Below are 24,620 nucleotides of genomic sequence, written 5' to 3'. Positions count from 1 at the left end.
TTTATAATGGTTCTTAATCTCTTACTGTGCCTCATTTATGAATTAAACTCTGTCATGGGTATATATATATATATATATATAGGAAATAGCAGTGTCTGTAGGGTTCAGTACTATCCATGGTTTCAGGCATCCCCTGGAACACACCCCCTGGAGAGACATGGGGAATGTTGTCCTGGTGATGTTAACCTTGGCCACCTGGGTAAGGTATCTTGAAGGACTCTCCACTGTAACTTTTTAAAATTTAAATTAAATTTAATTAGCATATAGTATATTATTAGTTTGAGGGGTAGAATTTAGTGATTCACCATTGACATAACACCCAGCGCTCATTCCATCAAGTACCCTCCTTAATGCCCATCACCCAGTTACCCTAGCCTCCCCTCCTACCCACCCCGTCCAGCAACCCTCAGTTTGTTTCCTATAGATAAGAGTCTCTTATCTTCACTGTAACTTATTATTTTTCTTTTTGTCATTACTGCTGAGTTTATCCATAGCAGAGTGTCCTGACTTTGGCACTACTGAAGTCATTCTTTGCTGCAGCTGTCTTATACACTATGGGATATTTAATAACATTAGCCTCTACCCACTACAAGTCAGGCATCCCCTAGATGTGACAACCAAAACAATGTCTTCACACATTGTCAAATTCCGTGTAGGGGGGCAAAATCACCCCAAATTGAGAACTGTTAGTCTATAAGATACATACCTAGAAGTGGTTAAAAGGTCATTTTTGCATGTTTTATTCACCTGTATATAACACAACAGGAAACACAGAAAAGTTTTAATCTTAAGTGTACAGTTATATTCATTTTCCTTATAAACTGAACACATCAGTTTAACCTGCACATCAGAAATATAGCATCTCTGCAATTCCAGAAGCTTCAGACCCCTTCTATTCACTCACTGCCAGCAATAATCACTCTTTCTTTCTGAACCTACAGATTAATTTTGCCCGTCATTGAACTTGAGATGAAATTAGGTACGTGCCTCAGTTCTTGATAGATATTGTCAGATTGATCTCTGAAGAAGCTTATCTGTTTACGCTCCCATAAACAACATAAGAAATTTACTATCTCTCCATGTCTTTACTCGGCCTCTCTGGTCCTTGCCAGTCTGAGCATTTAGGAAATGTGTCTATTGCAGGTTGAATGGCATTTCTCTTATTAATGACTTTGAGCATTTTTTCACATATTAAGAAGCCAGTTGTGTTCTTTTTTCTTTGGACTGTCTTTTAAAATCTTTTGGATTATTGGTCTTTTTTTAGTGATTTGTTAAGAGATTTTATTTTTAAGGAAATTGGCCCTTTAGCTGAAATATGAATTACAATTTTTTTGCAGTTTGTTTGCTTTTTTTAATCATTTATGTCAAGCAGGAATGTGTGTGTGTGCATGTGTGTATGTTTGTAAAGTCAAATATATCAGTATTTATTTTATAAGGCTTCTGAATTTCATGTCATGCTTGAGAAGGTCTTTCCTACTCCTAAACTGTAAATAAATTTAATTCATGTGATATCTTCTAGCATTTTTATGGTTTCATTTTTATGTTTAAAACCTTAATACAGGGGTGCCTGGGTGGCTCAGTCGTTAAGTGTCTGCCTTCGGCTCAGGTCATGATCCCAGCGTCCGAGGGATCGAGCCCCGAGTCGGGCTCCCTGCTCATCAGGAAGCCTGCTTCCCTCTCATAGTCCCCTGCTTGTGTTCCCTCTCTCTCTGTCAAATAAATAAATAAATAAATAAAATCTTTAAAAAAAAAAAAAAAAACCTTAATACAGCAGTCATTTATTTTAGTGTAAGGTGTGAGGTAAGGGATCCAACTTTACTTTGTTTCCAGATGGCCCCTCAGGTGGCTACATAGCATTTATTAAATAATTCATTTCTCCCCATAAATTTGAAATGCTATTTTTATAATATATTATATTCTTTATATCTTATTTTTAAAATATATTTCTGGATTTTGCCAGTCTGTTCCACTGATTTAATCATGTACCTCTTAATACTTACATGACTGTAGCTTTATAAAATATTTTAATACACTAACCAGATGCCTTTTCACAGTCTTACTGGCTATTCTTTTCCTGTTTATTTTTCATATGGTCTTCAGAATCTGCTTGTTTAAGTCTAACTTGAGTTGGTATTTTAAATTCAATTATATTATTTTAGAGTCTTACTTAGTGAAAAATGTATGCCTTTATACTTTTAAGTCTTCCTACATAGTGTTTCTTTATATCCATTCAAGACATCTTCCCTCCTTCACTCAGGGCAATTTAAAATTTTTCTTTATTTATGTTTTACAAGTTTCTTTATTTATCCCTATAGAATATTTTATCCTATATGAATATGATCTTTCATTCCATTATACCTATAAAATTGGTTGTAGTTGCTATTTATAAATAGCTTTGATTACCATATTTTAATTTGAATTCTCTTAGAAGTTATAATAGGTCTTTGCTTGAATCTTTTGGGTTTTTTAGTTATATAATCCCATATTAGCCCCTAATTCTTTCTTTCATCTAAAATAATAGCAGTCTGGTAATAGGCATTCTTCTTCTCAATTTTAATGAGAATGCTTCTGATGTCTCCCCATGAGATAAATATTTATCAAATGAAGTATCCATTTGTGTGTATTGTTAAGAATTTTAATAAGAGGTTGTGATTAAATTTTATTAAATGTCTTCTAAGTATCCATGGAGAGAACTGGATGAGTTCTCTTTGAATTATTAATGTGGCAAATTATATTAGCAAGTTTTCTAATACTGACCCATCTTCAGATTCGTGGAGTAAACCTTACTTGGACATGGTACCATGCTTTACTATATTAGTAAACTTTATTTAGGATTTTCGCCACAGTGTTCATAAATGAGTTTGATATTAACTTTTTTTTTTCTTTTCCTGTGCTTATCTTATCCAGTTTGGTTTCAGTGTGATATGAATTAATACAAAGAATAAGGAAAACATTTCCCCCCCCTTTAAAAGTTTTTAAACAGTTTGAATGCATTGGTGTTATCTGTTTCTGAAAGATTAAATAGAACCTCCTTATGAAAAATACTGCTAAGAAACCATGTGGGCCAAAGGTTTTCAGGAAGGGTAGCTCATTGACCAACTTCCATAGGTCGTCTTCCCCCCACTCCCCACACAGGTCTTTTTTTTTTTTTTTTTAAGATTTTATTTATTTATTTATTTATTTATTTATTTGAGAGAGAGACAGTGAGAGAGAGCATGAGCGAGGAGAAGGTCAGAGGGAGAAGCAGACTCCCCGTGGAGCTGGGAGCCTGATGCGGGACTCGATCCCAGGACTCCAGGATCATGACCTGAGCCGAAGGCAGTCGTCCAACCAACTGAGCCACCCAGGCGTCCCCCAACACACGTCTTCTATATCAGCTAGTCTGTATGCGTTTTTAGTCTATTCTGAACAATAGCTCTATTAATTTATACACTGTAAGGAAATCATTTCATCTCAAGTTTATGTACTTATAATAGAGCTCAGTGATCACTGATTATTATTTAAAATTTACGTGCATATATATCTCTACATATACAAAATTTTCTTTACATTCTGGTTATCTTCTTTCTTTCCTTCTGTCCATCTTTTTTCTTTTTTTCTTTCTCCTTTCTTTCTGTCTTATTATTCATGCTTTCTTCCCTTTTTCTTGAATAGGTTAGCAAGTGGTTTATCCAGTTCATTTTTCCCCCAGAGAGCCAACTCATATTTGTCTATGTTTTTTCTGTTTGCTAAATAATAAATTTCTACTTTTATCTTTGTTAATTTATTGTTTTCTTAGAAATTTATGTTGTTCCCCTTTCATACATTTTGAAGTAGACAATTTATTTTCTTCCTTGTTTGAGTATTTGAGACTCTTCTTTCACATGTCACGATATCTAGCATTTTCATCTTCATTATTTTCTTCATAATTCGCAACTTTGGTTTTGACTTTCCCATTGGCTGAAGAGTTGCTTTAAATGACATCATATGATTTTTGCTGTTTTCAATGGTTGCAAAGCCAGCCAGTACTTTCATCAGATGTTACAAGGGAAGGGTGTTCCACAAAAGCATGAGTAGGAGGAGATACATTTTAGAAGACTGCCCCTGCTAAGTGGGGAGACTCACTATTTTACACAGTAAATATTCTTTGTTAGCTATTTATCTTCTCAAATACTGCCTTTCTTCCATTCTTTCTGTTCTCCTTCTGGGACTTTAAGTAGACACAGACATCAGTATTTTCCTCCTTGTTATCTCCTAACCCAGTTTTTTAAAGATATTTTTCCAATTTATTTTCTCTTCTTTATAATTTCTTCAAATCTATTTTCCAGTCATGAATTCTCTCCTTCAGTGATGTCAGAATCCACTGCTTTCCTTCAACAATTATCCTTGAATGTCTCATAATAAAAGTTCTTTCTAGTTTCTTTTTTCAGATTTGCCTGATCATATTCAATCGTATCTCATGACTGGCTTGCATATGCGATGTTATCTTCTATTTCTTTAAAAATTTTATAGATAATTATTATAATGATTTTTTTCTGGAGAGGGAGAGGGTGGGCAGGCGGAAAGGGAGAGGGAGAGAGAGAATCTTAAGCAGGCTCCACACCCAGTGCAGAGTTCTGTCTCACAAACCCGAGACAGTGACCTGAGCCAAAATCAAGAGCAGGGCACTTAACTGATTGAGCCACCCAGGTACTCCTAGATAGTTACTATATATTCTGTATCTGATTGTTCTATCATCTAAATACCTTGGACGTTTAAATCTTTTGTTGGTTGCTTCTGCCAGCTGTCATTTTATGTTGCCATGTTTCCTTGTGAGTTTGCTTTTATTGAAAATCACTGGGGAATTTTGAGAGCCTGAATGGTGGTTGCTTTTCCTCAGAGAGACTTTATATTTGTCTCAAAAATCTAGGGTGCCACCAATCCTTCTAGAACTGGTAAACACTCTTTCAGATTCCAGACTTACTCTCCCAACTGGAATGTTGATCATTGCCAGCCCTCCTTGTATGTGCTGACTACAGATTGAACTATGTTGTAAAAATATACAAGTATAGCTATGTGTGTGTTTTGTATTGGTTTTCTTGAATATTTCCTTTACTTTGGTCAGCTCAGCAGTAAGAAGGACATTTTAGGGGCATCTGGCTGGCTCAGTTGTTAAGAGCATGAGACTCTTGGTTTTGGGGTTGTAAGTTTGAGCCCCACATTGGGTGTAATAAAATCTTTAATAAAATGTCATTAAAAAAATACTTAGCCCCCCCCCCCAAAATACCTAGCTCTTTTTGGAATGGAAGAATAGTATTGCCTTCCACAGACTTATCTATTCTGATATTTGCTAGAAGCAAAAGGTGTCATAGGCAAACCTCTCTTTAGTGTTTGTGCTATACCCTAATTCCATGGGCATGATAAAATAAATGCATTTCCACCTTTAATCTCCTTCTCTCCATTCTTTCAACACCCTAATTCAATTATTTGTCTTAGTGATTCATATTTTCCTTTTAAAAGCTCTGATATCTTTACATGTGTTATATTTTATTCCTCCCCCTGCTAGACGTGATAAAGAAACTGATATATATGGACAGTCTCTTATGCTCCCCCACGCTACTGCACCTTCTTTTCTAGCCTGTTCTTGTGTGCATGCTCATTCTCTCTCTCTCTGTCTCAAATAAATAGATAAAATCTTTAAAAAATTAATTTTCTGTTACCTAAATACTTGAGCAACACTTTAGTTGCTAGAAATTGCTCAGGTTACACTTTCTTTCCTTGTATCCTTCTAAGCGTGGCTCCACTGCCATCTGGCCGTGAGTGCTACTGTGGGGAAATCTGCTGTCTTTTCCCATTGTCAGGGACTTGATCTTTTTGTCTGGCTGCCTAAAATATTTTGGGCTCTATCTCTGAAACCTGGTAACTTTTATCAGGACATGCCTCCGTGCTCATTATTCTTTGCCCTGTTTTCCTGGAATGGGGCTTTGCTTTTCAGTCTGAAACTGAGACCTTCTTTCATTTCAGGATAGGATCTTGAATTTCTTTTCAGATACCTTTTCTGTTCCTTCACCTCAGTTCTCTTTAGGAGTCCTGTGCTTCAGCCCCAGCTAGGGCCCTTGACCTCCACAAACATCTGTCCCCTCATTGGAAAAAATAGAGCTCATCCTCCTTGCCTCCCACAAAATTGCTTTATGTCGCATATCCTTGACGTGTCTTCCATGTTGGTCATTTTTGCCAAATCTGTTTCAGTTGTTTATTCATTTTATTACATTAACTTTTTCTCAGTCATTAACTCCATGTGCCTCTCTGTGTTCAGTGGTATCTCTCTTCTGCTGCTGCTTTCAGTGTTGTCCTCATTGGCCATCTGATTTTATTCTTTCTTTCCTTCCTTGGCCCAGTTCTGATGGTTGATAATTTATCTCCTTTGACATAACTATCTTTTTCCTGAGTTCTTATATATTTGCTGTTTGCAAGTAAAAAAAATTACTATGGTTTTTAAAAAAAATAATGCATATAGGTTTGGAGATTCTTTTTAGCCATATGATGATCATATTATCTGGTGAGTATTCTTCACATGCTTTCTTCTCCCTTTTTATTTGTACTAATTTGTGTAAACCCTGTACTGGTTGTTTTTGACTATTGCTCACATCTGAGTTTCTTGGACCAGCGATTGATAGGATATTCATTTTGGAGATTGTCAGAGTTATTTCCAGGCTAACAGGGATTTTTCTTATGAGAGGAATGTGGGTTCTGACCTAAAGAGACCAGCAGTTGCAAGACTGCCCACTGTACACTCTGTCTCCTGCTGTGAGGAATGGCTTCCTACATGTAGGGTCTCTCCTTGTTATTTCCTTATGAAGCCCTGATTTTCCTACTTCTGCCTGGTGATAGGTTGGGTCCAGAGAATCTTCCCTTACCAGTTTAAGCATGCATTTCTCTCCTTATCTTCCCTCTCTCTAAATAGTTTTACTATAAATAGTATACTGTGCTTGCATAAAAACGCATGTTTCATTTAGAGCTTGATTAGTTTTTAGAGAGTGAACACATCTGTGGAGGCACTACACAGGCTGAGAACCAAGATATGAACCTTGATCAATGAACTCCCAGTCCAGTACTGCTGACCCAGCTCAGGCCCTTGACCTCTACAAGTATGCACCTCTTCTTTGGAAAAATGGAAAGAATAGAGAAAGCCCTGCCCTGCCTGCCTCTCACAGCTGTTGTGAGCCTCAGACACATGTCAGAATACTTTGTCATTTGGAAAGCACAACACGAATGCCAGCTCTCTAAAAGGCATCACAGTAACAAGCATTCATGCTGTCCATACTGTTTTTCCAGTATTGAAAATGAATCACAGAAGGGCAGCTGCTTAGCTTGGACACACAGGGCAATGCTGATGGCTGAGTTGGGGTCAGAGGCTGCCACTCTAAAGTTGCCTTCTCTGCTCAATCCCCTTGTCTTCGTTTTGAGACTAAACAGAAAAGTAACCACTGTTCTGACTCCCAGCACCACCATTTTCCCCTCCTGCTTGTTTTTGAAGTTCATATAAATGGGATCATGCCGTATTCCATTGTTCTCATAGACCATATTCCTCTGTTGATGGCCACTTGGACAGTTTCTAACTTTGGGACAAATACAAAGATTGTTGCTAGGAACCTTCTTGACAAAATGTTTTTGGTGAACATAGACACACGTTTCTGCCCAGTGCATACCTAGGAGTGGCACTGTTGAATATTAGTATGTGCTTGTCTTCAGCTTTAGTAAGTACTGTCAAAGAGTTTCTTAGAGTTGTTGGACCAAGTTAGAAGCTCGGCATTAATTTAAGAACGTTCTTATCACATCACATCCTTCCCAACACTTTGTATTCTCTGTCTCTGCTGTTGAGTCATTCTGGTGGGTGTGTAGAGGTAAGGACTGGTGGTTTTAATTAGCCTTTCCCTGATGGCTGATGAAACTGAGCGCCTGTTCATATGTTTATTGGCCTTTCTTACATTTAAATGTCTTCATTTGTGAAGTGTCTAAGTTTTTTGCCCATTTTTCTGCTGCACCGTTTTAATTGTCCACGGGGGCTTTTGGTTTGTGTTTTTTACGTGTATTCTAGATACAAATCCTTTGTTGGTTCCATGGATTACAGTTATCTCTCCCATGTATTACAAATGCCCTCTCCCACTTTCTTACAGTTGTCTTTTGATAAACGGAAGTTCTTCATTTTAATATAGTACGAGTCATTAATTTTTTCCCTTTACGGTTAGTACTTTTTGTGTTCTACGTAAGAAAGCTTTGCCGGACCTCATCTCCTTTTCTCTGATGATTAGAAAGGTTTTATGGGAACGTGCTGTCTATAAAGTGCCTAACAGTTCACACTGCCTTCTTCCTCTCCCTCCCGATGGGGCAGGTGCGTCTCCTAATCCCAAGCACTCCTCCCCCATAAATTACCTGTCTCATGAACACGTGTCTGCACACTGACACCATACTCTTGAAGAGCTCTGGGGTCAAGGTGCATGGAATCAAACATTTAATGAGGTGCAGTCTGTCTTTATGGGACCAGCTGGTAGTGTGCTCGGGGTTCTCATCTTTTTACCATTCCATGGAGAGGTGAGCAGTAATGGGAACGCAGGGGCTTTCCTGACCCCAAATGTGCACCGTTCCACTTGAATCATCAACTTCTTTAAAGGCCCAGAGCAGCTTTGACATTCTTGAGAAATGAAGAAGTGCTGTGGGCTTTTGAGCTCTTTGTCAAAGCCCCTCCAGCTCTGCTTTCCTTCCCTTTTTCTCTTTTTGTCTCTTCAGCTTCCAAATACTTTCTGACTTGAGACAGAACGGTGTACATCTCTTCTGTGCAGATGTTTGAGAGTATTGGAAAGGCAGCCCTCTGCACGAAGCAAGGCACACGCTTTGCAAGCTCCACTGTGACTGTCCTGAGCAAGGACTCTTGACCCTCACCCAGCCCAAAATGCACCCACAGGTGCCCTGGCCACGCCCCAGAGGGTGAGGTCTTCCTTGCTCCAGCCTAGGCCTCTTCCCCATGATTGGGCTTGGCATCCTGGAAACATTGCTTCTTTAAAAGAGCCTTCAGTACATCTGTTCTTAATTTTCAGACCACGAGGCGAGGATTTGGGTGCAAGTAGTTTATCTGGGAAGTGATCCCAGGAAGCACTGTGAGGGGGCAGGAACGTGGGAGAGGAGGGTGGAGAGACCAAAGTGCACTGAAGGGCAGGCGACCGCAGGGACAGTGGGGCCATCCCACCAGGACCCTCTGAGAGAAGTGAGGAGCTTGCCTTGGAGCCGTCCCACCAGGGGAGATGGGCTGTCCAGCTCCCATTCCTGTGGTCCAAGGTCACTCCAAGGTCAGAGGATGGCCTCTGGCAGAGAGACTAGAGAAGCGGCAGCTGGTGTGTACAGACACTGAGTATGCTCTGAGTCCTACAAGGGAGACTGAGGCAGCCAGGGAGTATGCTAGCCATGTCTGCTCCAGTTCTTTTCATAAGTGGTTCCATCCTGAACACTTGGTCAACGTGCAGGTTTTCTATTAACACAAACGGGAGTCTGTTTTTAAATGCCTGGCCTTGTTGAGGGAGAATTATTTTAATTGTATATTTGTGCATGTTAAGAAATTCCTTAGGTGAAATAACTGTAAGAAATTATGCATAAGTCAGCTGAACTAGAAAATGGGTGGCCACAGGGAGAGTGGAAAACCTTCTTTAACCCCTTGGGGTCTTTGAGCCCCTTATTGGCCTTTGGGCTCTGGCTTTTAGGCCTGTGTAAGGGCCCCTCCAGCCTCAGCAACAGAGGTGCCTCTTCTAGCAGGCCCTCCCTGAGGAAGCGAGGCCAGGGAGATTCTTTTCCCGTGCACTCTGTCTGACCCATGGGTATCTGCCTCACATCTTCCTACATTTAAACCAAAGGTATGTGTTAATGGCGCCCAGCCTGCACCCTGCATTGGACACCCCCTCAGTAGCTAATGCAGAAATTGCTGAACCGACAAGTCCCTCCTAGGAGTCAATGCACAGAATTTTGTGGAATTAAAATGAACCAGTTGAATGATGCACTTTTATATCCAAATTCATGACCCTCCTTCTTCCCTTCATATTTCAAATTCCAAATCCAAACCAGTCATTGGGCCCCACCTTCCAACCCCAGGAGTGACCTGTTTATGGCGTTCTAGGCAGTTGTGTTCCTTCCCTTGTCAGCAGCATCTGATGTGTGCTGGACTGTGGTGCCTGGTGGAAGGAGATACGTCCTGCAAGACCAAGCTGGACCCTCCTCTGGACGGCACCGAGTGTGGGGCAGACAAGGTAACCCCCACCTCCCATGGCCCTCCCCTGGCCCCCGTCTCCTGGGCATTGGGCAAAATTAAGTCTCCACACCATATTCGTGATCTACACTCCCCCTGGGCTGCCCCAGAAAGGGCCATGGAGCCTACTCTGGGCAAAGAGGGACACTTCTATCACCTCTCTTCTTTTTTTCTGATAAGATACAAGAATTGCTTAATATTTTTATTAAATAGACTCTTGTTGTCACACAAGTGAATTTCCTTAAAAAACAAAAACAAAACCTTTTACATCAACAAATCATACATGGGAAAACAGGATCGCTGGTCATACACAAAAGGCTATCCCAAAATGAGTTCAATGAGCACAGTGTTAGCTGAGTCTAGCTAGGCTAGACTCGAGAGCGAGCCCCAGGCCTGATGTTCATTAACAGGAGAGACTGGTGTTAGAGAGGAGGGGTGTTCAGGGCCCGCAGCCACAGATTTTTCTTTAGTCCTAACTGCAAGGAGTGAACCAGATGCCATGATGGAAAACCACTAAATCACCTCTTGTGGCCCAGAAGTGCCAGGCATGCTGGGCAATTCCATTGTAGAGGAGTGGCTTTCTCTTATTCTTGGAGCCAGGGTTCACCCCTGTGGAGCTGTCAGTGTCCTCTCTTAAGCACCAAACCCAACCTTGGAGTGCAAAACCACGGAGCCAGGAAGCACAGCCTTCCAGAGAGACAAGGAGCTCACGTGAAGTGAAGTTTGCCTAAGCTCGGGTCTCTTCATGAGCCCTGTGAATTAATCCTTTCTCTGAGAATTGAGAAAACTCCAAGGGAGCCCATTCCATATGGCCTGTTAGGGCAAAGTGCAAAGCCCACAGGTATATACATGTCAGGGCGAGTAAGAAGGATGGTCTCCAGAGTTAACAAGCATGCCTACCCCGGAAAGGGCCTGCTTTTGTGTAAGTTACAAAAAGCCACTGGGAATGGCGTGGTGTTTTCTCACGCGGAGGGAATTGCAGTGATGTGGTGAGCGAGCAGGTGGTATTCCTTGGCGCTGAGTGGCCCTGGGGGCCGGGGCCTGCCCTGCTGTGTTTCAGTGGTGCCGCGCAGGAGAGTGTGTGAGCAAGACGCCCATTCCGGAGCACGTGGATGGAGACTGGAGCCCGTGGGGTGCTTGGAGCATGTGCAGCCGGACGTGTGGGACAGGAGCCCGCTTCCGGCAGAGGAAGTGTGACAACCCCCCGTAAGTCCCCTTTGACCAGGCATTCTCCAGGGGGCCCTGATTGGGGTTTCCAAATCGCAGCTCTTCCCACCTGATGCCAAGAATGGTCTGTCTCCTGAGGAGAATTTGAGCTTAAGGGGAAAAAAAATGAAATCCCTCCAAGGGCCCTGGGGGGCAGGGCTGTCATGTGTCATATGGCGTCTTGGCTTTGACAGAGCTCTAGCTGTGAACATGGATGCAGGCAGTCCCGTGGTGAGCTGGCTCCTTATTCCTCTGGTGGGCCTGGGTAGAAAGCTTTCCTGAGACAGCTGGGTGACAATCTCCCTTTGCAGGCATCCTCAGTCAGAGTCATTCTGAGGAAGCCTGTGGACCTTTGGGAAGAATGGCTGACCTTCAGATTGGCTGTGAGCTGATCTGGGAGCTGCCTGGCTGTGAATGAGTCACAAAGCATGTGGGGGTTCAGCTGTCTTGTTCATCCAGATATTTTTCACCTGTGCTCTTAGAACTGTTTGACAGAAAACATTTTTTTGTTTTGTTTTGGTTTTGGGGAAGGGTTTTTCCCCCTCATTGGCTTCCTTTCATTGACCTTGATGATGACCCCTCTTGTTTTTGGCACATTTGTTCCAGAAAGCTCAGGGCTAGATTTGTGCTTCATTACAGTAATTTCTTCCCCACAGGTTTTTCTCTTCTCCTCTGAGATTTCCATTTTTAATATTTCATACAACAGTCTGCTTTATGTCTCGTGTGCCATCAGCTGGATCACATTAATTTTGCAAATGAATGAGTTACAAATTATGAGTAAAGAGAAATGCTTTATATCCACAGTTAAGTCATATTGATGAATAAGTAGCAAACCCCTCTTTTGTTTAAAAATTCTGATGCCCAGACTTTATCCCAGAGCAATCAACACACAAATTGTGGAGCTGGGACCCAGGGACTGGATGTTTTAAATTTCTATAGGTGAACCCAATGGCCAGCCGAGGTCGAGAACCTGCTGATTAAAGCAAACTGACCTCACAGTTTAGTCAAGGTCAGAAGCACTCTCCGTGCCCCCAGTAGTGCTGTAAGAATTGGCATCACATACTGTGTCTTATTAAAGCTTTTCCTTCCAGTATTTAGCAGAGTACCTGAAAAATAGTAGGTGGGTTTTTAATCTTTAAGGAATGACTTCTTAATTAAAAGCATGGAGGATGTACTGAGATTCTCTAGAGAAACAGAATCAAGGAATATATATATACATTATTTGCAATGAGAAATTGGCTCATAGGGTCCCCTGATCTCCCATCTGTAAGCTGGAGACCCAGGGGAGCTGGGGGCATCATCCCATCCGGGTCTGAAGGCCTGAGAACCTGGGAAGCTGATGGTGTAAATCCCAGTGGGAAGGCAAGAGAAGATGCAGAGGGTGGTCCTAGTGGGGGTGGAGGGCGCAAGGGGTGTATGTGAATTTCTCCTCCTTCTGCCTTTTGTTCTGTTGAGGGCTTCAGGGAATTGGATGATGCCCCTTGGGGAGGGCCGTCCAAATCCCTGCATCTGTAGATTCAGATGCCAGTCTCATCCGGAGACCCTCTCACAGACATACCCAGAAATAACCTGTAGGTCAATCAAGTTGACACAGAAAAGTAACCATCACAGATGTGTAGTTGGTTAGAAAGCCTGTTGAGCTAAATGGTGATAAATTAATAGAGGCTTCAGTTTTTTTCCTAGCTCTGTGAGGAAGTTAAAATAGTTCTGTCTGTGGTCCTGAGAAGAGAGCTCTGTGGGCCCCTGGGTGGCTCAGTCAGTGAAGCATCTGCCTTTGGCTCAGGTCGTGATCCTGGGGTCCTGGGATCAAGCCCTGAGTCAGGCTTCCTCTTCCCCCAATCCTGCTCCTGTGCTTGCTCTCTCTCTTACTCTTCCTCCCTCTCTCAAATAAATAAAATCTTAAAAAAAAAAAAAAAAAAAAAAAAAAAAAAAAGAAGAAGGAGAAGAAGAGAGCTCTGGGTTTGGAATCAGGATGCTGAGATTTGGGCCTGGCTTGTTTGTTGGTCATGTGACCTCAAGGATGCTCCTTCTCAGTTTCGCCATTAGAGGGAGCTGGCAGGGTATCACAGGAAGAGCTGGTCTTGAGGCAGAAACAGAGAAGGCTTCAAGTCCCCACTCCTTACAGTAGCTGGCTATTCCGTGTGTTGTCTCTCTCTGAAGTTGGGATAATTCATGGGAATGCCTATAAAGGACATGGTCTGAATTGAGGACATGGCCCTCTCCATCTTACATGAACAGATAAGAGTGATGAGACTATGTGCCCTGTCACCGAACTCCCAACACATGTGAGGCTCAGAGGAGGGTGATTTATGTGGAAAGGCTTTGTTCAGAGCAGGGCACGATTTGCAAGAGTTGTAGCTGTCCCAGTGCTTCATGTTTGCATCCAGAGCTCTTATACCCTGGCAGAGGATCAGTCTCCTTCAGCACATCATTCCGTATCACGTGTCACCCAGAAATGTCATAGGAGGGGCATAGCAGAACTGTTAAATGCCCAGAAGGATCCTGTGGCCCCGAGACAGTGGATAGACCATTGGATTGTATTGAGGTGAGGACAACCCTTACAAGAATGTAAGATGTCATCAGTGCTGAGTAGACGCATTAGCCACACCTAAGGGCCTGACTCTGTCTGCTTGGCATGACCTTGGCTAGGGCCTCCCCCATACTTTGGCTGGACCCGTTGTTCCCATCACAGCTCTTTTCTGCCCTCACCAGTCTTAAAGAACCCCTACTTCAGAAAGCCAAACTAACATGCCCTCCTCCACCAGCCAGGCCTGTTGTGGGATTTCATGGGCTGGGTCCTTACTCCATTCCTCCAGGCCCACTGGCCTCAAGACAGAAGCTGTTCCAGAAACCCCAAAGTTGCTATAAAAATCTTCCATTCCTTTTATCAGATGCCCCCCCACCCCACCTAGTGGTGGTCACGAGTTTTATCTCTCTTTGCACCCCTTCCTATGTCTCATCATTGAGGAATGGCAGAATTCGCCAGGCCTCTGCAAACAGGCCACTGAGGGGTATGTGGGTGCCAGCACATCAGATGGCTATGGGCCCTGACACCTCCCTGAAGAGAAGTCTTTATGTCTGATCTCGGTCATCCAGCCACATCCCATGGGCCAGGCAATAGTAGAAGGATGGGAAAGAGAATGATGGTGTTCTCATGTCTCTTGGCTCCTGTGCCCCGTTTCAGTCATGCCTTCCCAACATGGTACCTTCAGTACACCTTGACAGGGCTCTGACTCTGGGCCAGGATCTCTGCTAGGTCTAGACTTACAGTGACAAGCAAAAACAAAGTCCTTGCCCACTCTCAATGGACACAGTCCTGCCAACTTCCCTCAGTCTTCTCCTGGATGCCTCAAACCTGACTCTTCCCAGACTGTGATCTCTCCTCCCAGTGCACATCTCTGCTCTCCATTAATAGCACCACCCTCCATCACATGGCTCCAGTCCAAAGCCTCTGAGTCCATGAATGGTCCCCTTGTCCCCTCTCCTCCTCTTCCACAACCTCTCGTGATAAGAATGGTGAACGCACTATGCCAGTTCCCTTCTCGGCATTTACATGTAGTAATTCAGTGAATGCTTCCCTACAGGATGAGAGCTCTTTCTTCGCCCTAGAAACTGAGTTGTGGAGAGTTTAGGTAACTTGCCCACGGTCCATTGGTGTAGAGCCCAGTGGTGAGGCTCCGTTGTTCTCTCAGACCTTTTGTACTGGCTTGCCTGCTTCCCGCATACTCCCTGCCCCCCAGATTCATTCTCCACACAGAACCAGAGATCCACTTAAGCATAAATCCAGTTCTCTCTCTTCTTCTACAGCCCTTTCCACCAGTCTCTGCTGCACTTAGAATGAAGTCCATACTCTTAACCATGGTGTCTGCATTCATTTCCTGGGGCTGCCATCATAAATTACCACAACTTGGTGTCTTAAAACAGCAATTTATCCTCTCTACATTGTAGAAACCAGAAGTCTGAAATCAAGGTGTTGGCAGGATTGATTCTTTTTCAAACCTGAAGGAGGATTCATCCCACCCGTGCCTCTCCCTGAACTTCTGGTGGCTTCAGGCACTCTCTGGCATGCTTTGCCTTTGTAGACTTGCCTCTGTCTTCACATGGTCTTCTCTCCTCTTCTCCTGACACCTGTCCCTGGATTTGAGACCCACCCCAAGTCAGGATGATCATCTCTCCTACTTAAGAGATCCTCAGTCCTCAAAAGGGTCTACCAAGACCCCTTTTCCAATTAAGGTCACATTCGAAGGTTCTAGGTGGGCTTATCTTGGAGGGGAAGGGGCCACCGTTTCAGCCCACTGCAGAACTTCTCTCTGTCCTCAGAGCACTCCAAGCTCTGGACCTTTTTCAGTATCCCTTCCCTCTCCCCAGCTTGCTGTGCCCCTCCTTGGGTCTCTGAGCAAATGTCTTCTCAGGCCTCCTTCCCGACCACCTTGCACAAGGCAGGATGCCGGCTTTACCCTCTCTCTCAGTGCCCTTTTCCCACGTTACAAGTGTTACAACAATTTATAGCACTTGCCTTTATGTCCTTGCTCACTTGTTTTCACTTTGCCTTCCCCCACACGGGGCTTTGAACTCCATGAAGGCCGCCTGGGGCTGGGCACCATTCTCCTTTCCATGCTTCTAACAGAATAGCCTTCTCTGACACGTGCTGCTTCCCTCACTACTTGGAGGCATGCTTGCTGAGAAAAAGCCGTCTCTGCTTGCCAGTGCCCCAGAACCCCACTTGATACTGTTTTTTCCCCTGAAACTTGAAGGTTATTGTAAATTATCGGGTCAAGAAGGCAGGTCACTAGCTAGCCACCCTTTCTTGTACCATCACACCTCACAGAGGCCCCGGTGCTGTGGACAGCCCTGAGTCAGGGCTCAGGTTCCCCTACATATGAGGGCCCCCTTCTGCTATGCCTTCCCTGCCCCAGGGAGGTTATAGCCCACAGTTAGGGGACCTCAGGGTCCTCTCCAGAACAAACTCCAAAATGTCACCCAGCCCTGTTTATCCTGAGTGAGAAAAACAGTTATGTCTTTGCTTCTGTAATATTTATGCCTGGTCAGCCTATTCAGTCCTGTGCAATAACAGTGTTGCTCTTTTCCTCATTCTGGAGAACACCAAAGAGCTTTCTCCCTGGCAGTGTTCTCCACGGTTCCTCACCTTCAGGGAAGCAGCCCAGGTGCATGGAAAGAAAAGGGCCCAGTCTTGGGCAGGCGGGTTAGTAGCAGCCCCCAGTGTTTCTGGGGGACATGCAAGATACAGACCGTGTTTTGTGAACTCCAGGCAACCGTTGTTAGCCTGCCTTTGCAGAGAGGCCTGACGTGATTGTTACAAAGCACAGCTGATCGAGGCCCAGAGCCAATCTCTGACCAAAGCAATGTCCTCTCCTGGCTCACTCCTCAACTCACCAGGCTCGCTGCCTTGAGATTTCCCAAGGATGTCCAAATCTCACTGCTGTGTACATCTCGGGGTTGGAAAGCTCCCACCACTCTCTCCCTACCCCCTTCACTTCATATTCCTGGCTCCTTCCTTGCCTTCTGCAGCTGGTTTATTCACTGTTCAAAAACACTGGCAAAACAGTCCACTCTCCCCCACCCCACCTTTTTCTTTCTCTAGTCCTGGTCTTTACAGCACTTGGAATTTGTATTTCTTGCCAGCTGACATAAAGGCCTTGGGGGACCATCCGTGTTTTTCATCTAGCTTCCTAGGCTCGTCCTTTCCTGCCACAATTTGTGTCACTGTTGGTGGGAGTTTCTGCCCAAAGACTGCAAGGCAGAAAGCTCATCTGTCATTTGACTTCTGGTACCCCATCAGAAGGCTTGTGTTTTAGAGGGAAGGCTGGAGAGTAGGGTCAGGAAAAAAGGCTCAGATGGTCTTGTGTGAAAATCCCACTCTGTCAGAGCACAAGAAGGAAAAGATAGTGAGTGGAGCATAGAAGTGGAATGCACTGGGGTCATGGAGCAGCATGACTCAGAAAGCAGCCAGGCTCCTAAGACCCAGGGAGAAGCTTGGGGGTAGGGAGTGACGTTCTGTGCCTATAATTGCTTTTTGAAGGGAATTGCTTCTGAAGGGAAATCCCCCATATGTGTGCTTTCAACGTACCAGTGACCTGGTGTTCCCACCGATGGATTTTTAAAATCTCAGTCTTTTACACTTGGGTCTAAGTCACCAGTGTGACTTGGATACCTTGCAGAAGAGGTCTTAAAACTAGGATGTCTGCTGCCCAGAAGGGGCAGTATGAGGCATGCACTACTCCTGACATCCGCAGCTGCCAGCCATTCACTAAGGCATCTGTGTCTCTGGATGGTGAGCAGATATGAACTGCTGCTGAGACTTTCAACTTACAATCAATCTTCACTGACTAGAACAGAGCAAAGAAAATAAAAAGTGTCCCTCAGCCAGAGCATTCCTCTTCCTCCTGTCCTGATTCTGTGTGTTCATCCATTCCCAAAAAAAGTGCCTTGCGATCCTGCTCACCTTGGTGAACCTCTGCTGCCTCCCAGCTCTGCACTGGGATCTGCCCAAAGCTCTCCATGCCCCACCCAGGCAAGAGACAGCTGGTCCTGCCCAGTGGGAGCTCACTTTTCTCTCCACACTTTCAGTCTCTCACAGAGCCTCTCTACCTTATTTTTTTTCCTTATGTTTAAACGTCTTTATTGAGGTACAATATGCAGAAAAGCCCACCTATCCTAGAGCGAGGCTCCTGATGCAGTGCTGTGCATCATAGGCAGAGAGCTGTATGCTGGGCACACGTGGCCGTGCATGCTGACAGTGGGAAGGAGTTATTGGCTCTGAGGGCGCATGCGTGTGATTGAAGGGGGGCTTGCAGCACTGCCAATCAGGATCAAATAGTGACCCAAGGGAAAGCTGGAAAGAAAAAAAAAAAAAAGGTCTTTTTTTTTTTTGAACAGGGAAAGTTTAATGTAAAAAATATTAGAAACAGGTGGTTGGAGTAATAGGACCTAGCTGCTAAGAGATCAAGAGAACACAAAAACAGCAGTGGAAGAGAAAACATAGGAAGTGGCCACTTTTCCAGTCTGAGGCAGAGCACCCAAGGAAGGAACAAATATGGATGAAGATGCCTCCCCTTTCCCCCCAACACACACCTAGGGATGAATTTCCTAGACTTTATTGGAGAGGATGAAATCAAGGCCCATTGGGTGATGGAGAAGTTTGCAGAGCTGCTGCACTGGTGGAACCCTCTGTAAAGTCAGTGAGGGGTGTTTGGGAGAGCTACCCAAGGAGAGAAACAGCATCTGAAACCAGGCTGGGGATTTTCCCAAGGCTTTGATTTATTTGGAAGCTGCCTTCTGGGATAAATGCTGCCCAGAGGGAGGTGGCATGCATTACAGGCCCCCACAGGAGTCTGTTGAGAGAAATTCAATACCACAACCAGAGACAAAAGTCTGTTCTTACTCTAGTGTCTCTCTGGTACCTTCTACTGACAAAGCTTAACATCACAACTGTATGACTGGAGATCTTTAATTCCTCATCTGCTTCCTTCCTATCTAGCATCCTTTCATTTGAATCCTAAAGGACTCTCTTTAGTGTTTCTTATACAGAGTGTCTAGTATTAAAAACAATACATAAAAACTTCCTCAGTTTACCTGGAAATGTCTGAATTTCTCCCTTCTTTTTTTGAATGACAGTTTTGCTGGATATAGAATTCTTAGTTGGTAGGGTTTTTTTTTTTGTTTGGTTGGTTGGTTGGTTTGGCTTGGTGTTTTTTTGTATTTTTGTGGGTTTTTTGTTGTTGTTGTTGTTGTTGTTCATTTGTTTGTTTTTTGAGAACTTTGAATGTATCGACCTTACTGTCTTTTGGCCTTCAGAGTTTCTGATGAGAAATAGGCTCATAATTTATTAAGATTCTCTTAGGTGTTTTGTGTTGCCTCTCTATTGCTGCTTTCAAGTTCTCTATTTTTTTGACAGTTTAATTGAAAAGTGTATCAGTGAGTTTATCTTACTGGGATTTTGTTGAGCTTCGTGGATTTGTACATTCATGTCTTTCTTCTAATCTGGGAAGTTTTCAGCCATTATTTCTTCAAGTAATCTCTATTCCTCTCTCTTCATTTTCTGAGACTCCCATAATGTGTATGGTGGTCCTCTTAGTAGTTTACCACAGATCCCCTCTATTCATGTTTCTTCATTCTTTTTCTTTTCACCCCCAGACTTAATAATTTCAATTGTCCTATATTCAAATGTGCTGGCTCTTTCTTTGGCTGCTTAAATCTGTTTCTGAATCCACCTGGTGATTTTTTTTATCTCAGTTACTGTATTTTTCAATCCTGGAATTTGTTTTTCCTTTCTGTAATTTCTGTCTCTATTGATACTCTCATTTTTATCATATATCATTTTATGTATTTATTTATATCATCCATTAGTGCTTTGAGCATTTTTAAGACAGTGTTTTAAGTCTTTGCCTAATAAACCCAGTATCTGAGTTTGCTCAGGTATATTTCTGCTGGTGTATTTTGTCCTTTTGAGTGGGCCATACTTTTCTTTTCTTTTGTATGCTTTGTGATTCTTTTGTTGAAAAACTGGACATTCAAATCTTATAATGTAACTCTGATAATCAGCTCTCCCTTTTTGGATTTTCTGTTTCTTTGCTGTTGAAAGGTTTCTCTGTGCTGGGGATCAACCTGAAGTAAAAGCATAAGATATTCTCAAGCCTTTTCTAGCCTTCATCTTTTCAAGCTTCCTAAATTTTCCCATATGTGCAGTTGCTTTTGAATGACAACCCTTGCATATCTGGCTCCCAGAGGGGGGAAAAGGGGGGAAAAATGTATTGCTCTTTGAAACTCCCTGGAGGTCCCTTCAGCTCATAGGAGTTGCAACAATGGTGGCCACCCTCTGTCCCTGCATCTCAGAAATCAAAAGCAACACTGAATAGTCAGAACACAGAACCCCAGGCTCTTATTGTCCAGTCTGGCTGCAGCAAGACACACCAGGCACAGCTGCCTGCCTTGGGGCTGGAGTGTGGGGAACAGATAACACTCTCACAATAAAGGCTAAAATGCATCTAAATTAAACCAAAACTTACCAGCCAAGCTTTTTCCAGAAGGGTGTATGTTTTCAAATAGACTCCAGAATTTCAAAATAGTTACCTTAGATAGTCTTTTGCCAATACAGTTGTTGTCTCAGTGGAGAGATGGATTCCTAGTGCTTCCTACTCCCCCATCTTCCCTGACTTCACTCTCTCTTTTGGTCTTTTTAAGATAAATTTTGATAATTTAGTTCACCTCAGTCTACTGTTTGTTAAAGACTAGTCTGTGCAAGGTTTTGTGCATGAAGCTGCAGAAAGATAGGAGGAAGATCATAATCTAGCTCACCGTTTCACAAGATTGATGATAAGCAGCATAGCAGAGACTCAAGCATGGTCAAAAGAGGCTCCGTGTAGGAAGTAAAAAGAAGCTTTTTAGGGTAGAGGTGGCCTCAAGGATGGACGGAGAGTTGGGGGTACGGGAGGTGGGGAAGATGGGGTGGTGCACTAGATGGGGGCTGAAAGGGGACTTGCCCATGGGAGAAGGTTGGGCAGGGAGATGAAACAGGGTTGACAGAGTCCAGGAGGAAAGAAACCTGAGACACATGAGGTATCCCACGGACTACCCCTAACCTCGAGGCCCACTTTCTGCTGGATCTTTCTTATGTCTAATCTCTCCATCCACCTGCCACAAGACATAAAGGTAGTTGGTTTATAAGGGTCAGTCAGATGTAAATCTGGAAAAAGCAATTGTTAGAGATAGGTACAACGGAAGCTAAAATAAAGCTTAGGGACAGCTCAGGAAGTTAGTTACATGAGGTGCACAAATCTCAGTTCCACCCTACCTGGCAAATGTAGCTTGCCTCATTTTTCTAGAAACCAATTTTTATTTGAATTTGTATTTTTGATGTTTTAATTTGTATTTTTGAACTCCATTCTAGGTCAGGTTGGATTCCTAACAACATCAGGAATTTTTGCCCCATTCTCCCTGAATCTACATCTATATTCAGTGAGGATGCCTCTGATCCTTGTGTCATCCAGTATATCTGTCTTCTAAGGACTGCCATAACAAACTATTACTAACTGGGTGGTATAAACAACACAAATTTATTCTCTTTTAGTTCTGGAGACCAGACATCCAAGACCAAGGTCTTGAAAGCATTCGTTCTTTCAGAAGGCTGTGAAGGAGAATCTGTTCCGTGCCTCTCTCCTGACTTCTAGTGGCTTACTGGTGATATTTGGCATTCCTTAGAATATAGAAACATCACCCAATTTCTGTCTTCATCTTTGCATGTTGTTCTCCCCTCTGTTTCCATCTCAGATTTCCCCTTTCTATAAGAATAGTCGTCATATTGGATTAGGAGCTCACCCTGTTCTAGTATGATCTCATCTTAATTAAATACATCTGCAGTGGTCCTATTTTTAAATAAGGCCACATTCTGAGGCGCTGGGGTTAGGACTTCAGTATATGATTTTGGATGGACACAGTTCAACCCGTAACTTCTCACCATACAACATCTGCTGCCTCTCCCATCCCTTCTCTGGTCCCAGCCATGGGAACTAGCCTGTTACAGAGATGTCCTTCCTGCTGGTCCACATGGCTTTTCCCTTCTCTCTTTCTGCTACACTGTGTTTTGCAGCACAGGAGTCCATTCATCTGTCCACACTTGGCATTCAGGCCCAGGGCTCTTGGGAGACTCTGTCTCCCTAAACATGCCATGCAATCATTTCTCCAAGATCCAGCTGCCTCCCTGGTGTTCTGGGAAGGAAAAAGAACAAAGGGTCTCTCTGTTCTCAAATCCCATAAGCCTTAGAGAGGTTTTGCTGTTTCCTGACTTGGATGGAGATCAGAACTCAGGGCCCCTCTCTGGGGCCACCAGTGTGTATAACCTTTCAAGGCTGCCACCATGCCCAAGTGAGGGGGGAGGTTGCCTGGTGTACATGAGGTGGGCATAGAGGTAAGAAGAGTAAAACCTTTCTTCCGGCTTCAGACATTTTCTCCAACACATTTATGTAGACCAGAACCTGGAAATGATGGCCTGTGGACCAAATCTGGTACACCGCCTGGTTTTATAAATAAAGTTTTATTGGCACACAGCTATGCCCTTTTGGCTATTCATTGTCTTTGTACTACAGTGGCAGAGGTGAGTAGTTGGGACAGAGACTGCATGGCTCACAAAGCCAGAAATAGTTGCCTTTGCAGAAAAATGTTTGATGACACAAACGCCTAGGACTTCTGCTTTGATCTCTCTCCCCTGAAGCAGTGATCATAGGGTGGCCTCATTGTCTGACTACAATGAACAGCAAAAGGAGGAAAAGAAATATTTGGGATGAAATGGTGATTGTGTCAAAACTTATTGCCCTGCCAACAGGTGTATGTAATTTGTGAAAAGCCAATGAGCAAAACAGTTGTGATTTGCATTCTTTTCCCCTCAATGCTGAATTTCAATAAAATCTTCAGGGAGAAAACACTCATACTCCTTCATGGTGATTTTGGCACTGTGGAAATGAAGGAAACCATTGAGGTTGCTTGGGTCGGAGCCCTATGAGGATGCCCTAGCGCTTCATGGAACAGCTGGGCAGACCCACATTTCAGCCAGCCAGACCAGGGTCCTGCTGCTCCTCCTCACTGCCCCTCACACACATGGGCTTGGCCAGAGAACACAGCTGGGTTTCTCAAACTTCTTGGAACCCCAGTCTAAGCACAGGGCCTCAGGGACCCAGGATGTGTCTTTGACCACTTGTGGTCTCGCACTTGCCCAGGTCCCCAGGTCAAAGTTGCAGAGCCGGGATCTGGCAGGTCTCTACCCTAAGCCATTGAACTAGTTAATGAACCATTCTGATTCTTCGCATTACAAAGTTAAATGAGAGCAGTTTACTCATTCTGAAATTTAGTGATCTCCAGAGTAGACCTAGGAGCCCTGTAAAGGTCTTTGTTTTATAAAAGACCAAAAAAAAAAAAAAAAAAGAACAAAACAAAAACAAAAAACCCACACTCACTAAAAATTCCCCCTTGAGGTTTTCAGTGTTACAAATGGCCAAGTTTTAAGTTCAGATGAAAGACCCAGTTTGTGGATCTTGCTGAACTGATACCATATTCTATTTCCAGATGACCCTGATTTACAGTTCTTGGATGCATTTTTCTGACGGCTCACTTAAACATGCCGTCAGCATGGGACTGGGATTGCTGAGATATAATGTGGAAGAGCAGAGGGAGGTTACTTTGGAAACTTGGCCAGACCTCTTCCCACCTGGCAAAAGGGGGGGGAAACAAACAAAAAAACTGAGCACCCCTGCTGTATCCATAGCACTGTCTGGTTAACACAGATCTTTCCTTCCTTCTAGGCCTGGTCCTGGGGGCACGCACTGCCTGGGAGCCAGTGTGGAGCATGCTGTCTGTGAGAACCTTCCCTGCCCCAAGGGCCTGCCCAGCTTCCGGGACCAGCAGTGCCAGACCCATGACCGGCTGAGCAGCAAGAAGAAGGGCCTGCTGACAGCAGTGGTGGTTGATGGTAAAGGCATATGGCACGTCCTTTCACAGTGCCCCCCTTCTCCTCCAAGAATGTAAACACCTCCTAGGAAACCTCATGGGGCTCCCCCTTCCCAGCCATCCATCCAGTGGGACGTTCCAGGCCCGCTGCGCTGGTGAGCAGTGGACTGGCTTCTGGAGCAGTGAGGTTGAACTTGGAGGACCCAGCCCTGGGAGATTTCTTAAAAGCAGCTGTGAGGTGGGTGGCAGACCAGAATCATCCTGCACCCCCATTTGCAGCAAGGTGGGAGTATTGGCAGCCTGCCGCCTAGTGCCATGTACTGAGGGGCCCAGGGCCAACTTTGAGGACAGAGAGGCTCTGCAGGCACGGGATGGTGGGCTTCTATGTCTGTTCTCTCTCTTTCCAACATTGATGCTTTCTTGCATTTCTTTTCTTGGTTCGTTTTGGGTTGGCTTTCACTTCTTGACTAAGGTGTTTAGGGAAAAAAAAAGTTTTGAGGACAGTTTACAACTTGGAGATGATGATAGGCATGGATCATGTTTTCTTTCCAAGAGCTTTCTCTCCCAAATCAAGGGACTCTGCCCCATGGGCCATTGCAAGCATTTCCAGTGGCTGATCAAATTCTCGATGGTTTATCATGTCCGTAGGGTTTGTAATGTTTGTTGATAAGGACTGTCTGCCCCCCATGGCCTAGTTCAACATCTTCTA

At 43.8% G+C, this 24,620-nt stretch overlaps 1 protein-coding gene across 4 annotated transcripts in view; it reads left to right on the top strand.

Annotated features, from left to right (window-relative positions):
• The window catches only part of ADAMTS17 (ADAM metallopeptidase with thrombospondin type 1 motif 17), a 327,264-nt gene that overhangs the window by 183,699 nt on the left and 118,945 nt on the right, over positions 1-24,620 (top strand). For 2 of the 4 annotated variants that reach the window (XM_013060100.2, XM_045070851.1), the window contains exons 11-13: positions 10,149-10,250; positions 11,310-11,455; positions 23,767-23,933. In XM_013060100.2, the coding sequence (XP_012915554.2) occupies positions 10,149-10,250; positions 11,310-11,455; positions 23,767-23,933 (415 nt within the window). Of the gene's footprint in view, positions 1-10,145; positions 10,251-11,309; positions 11,456-23,766; positions 23,934-24,620 lie in introns of all 4 variants that reach the window. The other 2 variants (XM_045070852.1, XM_045070850.1) reach the window with 1 other exon arrangement.

This window comes from Mustela putorius, unplaced genomic scaffold, assembly GCF_011764305.1.
Source record: "Mustela putorius furo isolate JIRA1106 unplaced genomic scaffold, ASM1176430v1.1 tig00003972_pilon_pilon_pilon, whole genome shotgun sequence".
Lineage (NCBI taxonomy): Eukaryota > Metazoa > Chordata > Mammalia > Carnivora > Mustelidae > Mustela > Mustela putorius.
This window is presented reverse-complemented; position numbering and strand designations above follow the sequence as displayed.